Below are 5,933 nucleotides of genomic sequence, written 5' to 3'. Positions count from 1 at the left end.
TCTGAGCATCTAGCACAAAACTTGTGCATAGTGAGTCACCCAGGCTGCCACCCAGAGCGCCTGGAACCATCTTGGTATTTGTACAAAGAGGAATTGCAGGTGTGGCCGGAGGCACTAGTGCTCCATTTCTCCTTTAGATTCTTTCTCAACCCCAGGAATTCACCTTGGTCACTGGGACAGGAACCAAACATCTCTGAGTCTACATCCCCAACAGCATGTGGTAGCATGATCTATGTTTATCTATCAGATGGTGACTTGCAGACCTCAGGTTCAAGCCCTTCATTGCTCAGTGGTGAGCTGACTGATCAAGTTCTCTGAGCTGCTGGCTAATCTCTCTCAGTTTTTCTTCTGGGAGTCACATATACAAAGTCTTTGGTTGCCACTGAATTCAACTTCTGGCAGAGATATGTGCCCTAGACTACCTTTTAAAATAAGAGTGTTCCAGGCTAAAGCAAATATTAGAAAATATTGTAAAGTGTGGAAAATAAGTGGACGGGTTATAGAACGCTGGTGAGGGGCCGTGCTTTTCTAAGGTAACAAGACGATGAGCTGAGAACAAAAGACGAGTGTGACCTACATGGAGCCATAAGAAGGCAAGGCTAAGCCAACAGTCTGTGAACATGCACTAAGTGGACCAAGCCGCTTGTGCTCAATGCAGAGAGAGAAGTAGTGGTGCTGCTTCTGTGGATGTCAGTAAAAGATCCAAGATTGGAGGGGAGCCTTACAGTTTACTGTGAAAACTTTAGCGAGCTTGGAAGGGTCTGCATTGTAGACATACAGTGTATGTGATGTGTGTAACTAACAAATGGAGAAAAGCATTGGCCATGTCACCTTTGATCCAAGAGCCAGGTGAGAGAAGAAAGCAGGCAGAGCAGAGCCCTAAGCAAGTTTGTTCAGAGTGTCTATCACTTACCCTCCTTGTTGCTGCATTAGAAGATCCTGACAGGAGCTAATTAAGGGAGTTTGAGAGGGTCACGGCCTATGAAGGCAGAGAAGGCATGGTGGCCGGAGATGTACCTGGGGCTCTTCACAGCTTTTGGAGTTCTGTTGTTGTCTGTTTTTGTTTTTGTTTGGGTTTTTTTTGGCATGTATACGTGTGTATGTGCTCTGTGTGTATGTATGTGTGTTCACTTATATATGGGCACGCTTACATAGAAATGCCCATGTATCCATATGTGTAAGGAGGCTAGAAGTTGATATCACGCATCCTTGATCCAAGCTCTCTACTTGAACCTTGGGCTTGTTGATCTAGTCGGGTTGCTCTGAGGATCATCAAGAGCACTAAAGTTACAGGCGGGTCACTGTGCCTGCCCTCTATTTACATGGGTTCCGAGAATCTGAATTCTAGGATGCTTAGCCTGAAGCCTCTTTCACCCGTGTACATGATGCTCCCATGATCCACTTGGGCATTCTGGGGCCCCTTCAGGGTCAATGTCCTAATGTAAAGCAGATGAAAGAACACAGGTCTGTTCTGCGTTGTGTGCCTTAGGGAGCTGGATCCACTTTCCCCTGGATTCAACCTCATGTCCTCTGACTGAGAAACACATCTCCCCTGTACAGCAGCCTCACTACCTTTTGGAAATGAATGATTTCGCCTACTCATGTGTGGTGTGTGTGTGTGTGTGTGTGTGTGTGTGTGTGTGTGTGTGTGTACTGTGCAAAGCTGCAGTGAGGTCATTAAATAATTTACTTCCCAGATTATGGCTAGCAGTGGCACAACTAAGGATCCCAAATCACCTTGAGCATGTCCTTTTCAGAGTTCAAGGCCACAATTACTCCTTCTCTTTTCTCCCCTCCAGCCCTCTCCCACCAAGCCTTTCTTCCCACCGCTCTTGTCAAAGGCACCTGCACATGGTGACCACATCTGTTGACCCGTTCTCATTTGCAGACTTCCTGAAGCAGTGACCATCAGCTTCTGGATGAATACATTTCTTTCCTCACTATTGATTTTCTTGATTTTCTTGCTCTGCCTCTCAGCTTCCTGCCTCCTGAGCTTGCTCCCTCTGACTCATCCTCAGACTCCTTTATCAGCTATCTGTACAGAGTAGCATCCTTTGCCTGTAAATCTGAAGCTCCAATGCCCCCCTTACAGCCTACACAGCCGACTCCATCAAGCCCAGATGCCCAAGTGAGTTTTCTAAACTTACAGTCTTAAACCAAACCTTGGTTCTTCAGCTCAACTCACCTACAGTGGCTCAGCTTGCGACCTTTCTTGTTTTCCATGAGTGACAAATCCTTGCTTCTGACAGCTCCATAGAAATGTTAACATTAAAAGCATTTCTAATTCTTGAAGTTATTTATTTGCTTTTTTTCCCTTTCTCTCTTTGTTTTTTCATGTGTGTGTTGCACACACATGCATGCTAGGGATAGAACCCAGGTCCTTGTGCTTGCTAGGAATAAAAGCCCGGACTCTGGCAGTCCCAGTAAGCTGGGCTCTCTCCTCATCCATCCTCAGGATACCAATCAAAGAGACAAGCACTAGTGGAAGCAATCAGAGAAAAGAGGTCTATTTAGTGTGGACCTGCTGAGAGGAGGAATGCATGAGGAGTGGGTGACACTCGTTTCCCACGTCTATCTTGGGAGTAACTGGTTTGAGGTTTGACTAGAGGGCTAGGGCTATACATACTTAAGCAGCCTTGGTAAAAGGTGTGGTCCTGTCCATCATGGGCTCGGTCTCTTGTGCTACATCCTCCAGTCTCTTGGAGCCCCCAGAACCCTTCTTGACTTCTTAAAGTTACAGGCGGGTCACCGTGCCTACCCTCTATTTACATGGGTTCCAAGATTCTGAATTCTAAGATGACTAGCCTGAAGCCTCTTTCACCCGTGTACATGATGCTCCCATGATCCACTTGGGCATTCTGGGGCCCCTTCAGGGTCAGTGTCCTAATTTTCTCTCACTCACTTTACCAAATCCATTAGCAAATCCTATCAGACCAGACTTCAAAGTACATCTAAAACAGTTCCCAGATCCTCCCAGCCCCACTGAATTAGTCACCAAACAGCTGAGACCCTCGGCAGCCTGCTTGCCCAGCTGCCGTGGTGGCCTTCCACAGCCCACGAGATGGTCGCCTCTTGCTTACATCATTGACACGCCTCCTATCTGACTCAGTCAAGCTAAAATCCTTGCAGTTGCCCAAGCTCCCTGCTCCCTGGCACCAACCTGCAGGCTTTCTGCCTGCTGCTGCTTCTCCAGCTGACTCTGCCAACCCAGTGGCTCTCCTGTCTCCAGGATGATGTCCCAGCTGGTCCCAGGGAGCACACTCTACCTCAAGCACTCAGGCCTTTCGTATCTGGAGCTTCTTGAAACTACTTCCCAGATTCCCATGGATTGCTCTCAGTTTCTGAAGATCTCGTCTAGAGCAACTCTGACATTACTGTTGCTATGACAGAGGGCCATAAACCTCTGTCATATATAATATATATGATAACATATAGAGCACATAGGCATATTCAGCTCACAGTCTGAAGCCTAAGAATTTTAAGAAGGGTAGGGCATTCACATCTGGTCAGGTCTTTCTTGCTGTCAAGAGGGGTGTTTTTTGAGTGCTCCCCCCCCAGGTGGGGTGTACAGGGCAGCACATTCCAGAGCAGGGGTCTCATTGTGTCTCTTTCCTGCTCCTGTTCCTCCTGCTCCTCCTCTTTCTAAGAAGACAGGTTCTTACTATGACAAGGTCTAGCTTTTTCCAGTCTTTAATTTGACACACACCTAGCCCTGAACTCTCCATCCTCTTATCTCTGTCCTCCGAGTGCTGGGATTATAGCTCTGTGCTATCACACCTGGAGTTCCTTCCTCTTACAGAGCCACGAATGCCATCATTAGGCGCCTGCATCAAGATTTCATCTAATCCTAGTGAATTCAAATCACAGTCCCAAATACCATAACCATATGACATTGGAGATCGAGTTTCCATCTAATAGGTAAATACTCAGGGGTGCATCTAAACTCTGGCACTTCCTGGGCATACAGAACTGTGTTCCCCCTTCTCAAGCTCCCTACGTAAGCATCCTGACTTCTCCTTGACATAGTTTTTAGCATAGTCCTGTAGATTGGGTATGGACTGTCTATCCATACGACACTATGGATGAGCCCCACAATCATATGCAATACCCCAGTTTCCACTGTATACCTAGTACATAGGACAGTGCCTCACCCTGACCTCCTGATATCATCAGAGTGATAACAGACTCATTGAAGAGGCAGAGCTAGCGGCTGACGTACACCTCGTTCCCATCCAGGGTTCATGATAGGCGTAGCACTCCTGAAATCATCCTAGTGATAGTGCTGTGCCTAGATCTATATGACCTCTCTGTGTCTCTCCCCAGGTCCATGGCACTCCCCGGCTCTGAGAAGCTTCTGCTCTGACCACAGCCCCCTGGCTGAGCCAGGACTACATTTTGCTGCTACAGTCTCTCCGGGCCCCTCTTGTATCCTGAAGGCCCTTGGTTCCGTGCCACCATGGGCAGTGTGAGCAGCCTTATCTCAGGCCACAGTTTCCACAGCAAGCACTGCCGTGCTTCACAGTACAAGCTGCGCAAATCCTCCCACCTCAAGAAGCTCAATCGGTACTCAGATGGGCTGCTGAGGTTTGGCTTCTCCCAGGACTCAGGGCGTGGCAAGGCCAGCTCCAAAATGGGAAAAAGTGAAGACTTCTTCTACATCAAAGTCAGCCAGAAGGCCCGAGGCTCCCATCGCCCAGACTACACAGCCCTGTCCAGTGGGGATATGGGGGGCCAGACCGGAGTAGATTTTGATCCAGCCACCCCACCAAAGCTCATGCCCTTCTCCAATCAACTGGAAATGGTAAGTGAGGTTCTTTGACAAAGGTGTTTGGGTAGAAAAGGGGAGGGGAGTTACAACAGGGATGAGAGGTGCCAGGGATGAGTACCCTGATGCCCAAGTATCTTGATCTCCATGAGGCCCTATCAGCACCAGTAAGAGCAGATGTATTTGGCCTCACTGCAGAAATCAAAAGTCTATCCCTACACCCTGTAGCAAAGGGCAGAGGGGGTGTTCAAGCCTTTCTGAGCTCTACTGGGACATAACCTGCATGGTTCAGGTAGGCCAAATGGCAGTAAGTTCACAGGCCAGGGAAGAAGGGAGGTTCTCTTATCACCCGGGAGACTGAAGAGGAAGATGAGGGCGCTCTCTAGGGCCTCATGGAAGTAAGTATTCTCACTTGTACCTTACCTGTGGTTTCTAGTCCCCTTGGCTAGAGAAGGGATTTTGTTCTTATGAAATGAGGAAGGATGCCCATAAAGAGCTCCCGGTATGCAGAACTCGAGCTCCTCCGACAGTTCAGGCCTCGTAAGCCTCACTACTACTGCACATTGGAAACAGTTCACCCATTCAGTCTCCATGCTCACTCTGCGGCAGAGTCAATGGCTTTAAAGCACAGGTCAGACACCACTTACCTGAAATGCTTGGGAACGGGAATGCCAGAGTGCTCAGGGTTGCTGTCTTTCAGATTATGAAATCTTTGCACAGACATAATGAGATCTCTAATAACAACAATCATTCACGTTTTGTGTATGTCTGACTCACAAAAGCAGACAGTGATTATGCAATGTTTTAAATAATTTATACACAAAACAAAATCTCCTAATGTGTGGATTTTTCCACTCTTAGCATCTTGTCTGGACTCAAACACTTGCAGATTCTGGAGCACTTCAGATGTGAGATTCTTAGGACCAGGCATGCTCAACCTAGAATAAGAAAGATGCTCGTGTTTGTGCAAAGCTTTCTAAACAAAGGCCCTGTGAAAGGCAGAGTTGTCCACGGAGGGAAATTGCAAGTTTCAGGATTGCTATTCCAAATGACCTGAGCTAGAAGCAGCTAGTGGTTTATAGTCTTGTGCTAGGCTCAGTGGGAGAGCCGGAGGGCAAGAGAATAAAGGGCGCCGGGCAGTGGTGGTGGCACACACCTTTAATCCCAG

At 47.9% G+C, this 5,933-nt stretch overlaps 1 protein-coding gene across 1 annotated transcript in view; it reads left to right on the top strand.

Annotated features, from left to right (window-relative positions):
• Positions 1-5,933, top strand: part of Lzts1 (leucine zipper tumor suppressor 1) — a 55,029-nt gene that overhangs the window by 39,670 nt on the left and 9,426 nt on the right. The window contains exon 2 of the mRNA XM_031340013.1: positions 4,324-4,801. Within this exon, the coding sequence (XP_031195873.1) occupies positions 4,457-4,801 (345 nt within the window). The 5' untranslated portion in view covers positions 4,324-4,456. The remainder of the gene's footprint in view (positions 1-4,323; positions 4,802-5,933) is intronic.

Source organism: Mastomys coucha, unplaced genomic scaffold (genome assembly GCF_008632895.1).
Source record: "Mastomys coucha isolate ucsf_1 unplaced genomic scaffold, UCSF_Mcou_1 pScaffold22, whole genome shotgun sequence".
Classification (NCBI taxonomy): Eukaryota; Metazoa; Chordata; class Mammalia; order Rodentia; family Muridae; genus Mastomys; species Mastomys coucha.
The sequence above is the reverse complement of the archived record's forward strand: the minus strand, read 5'-3'. Positions and strand labels throughout refer to the sequence as shown.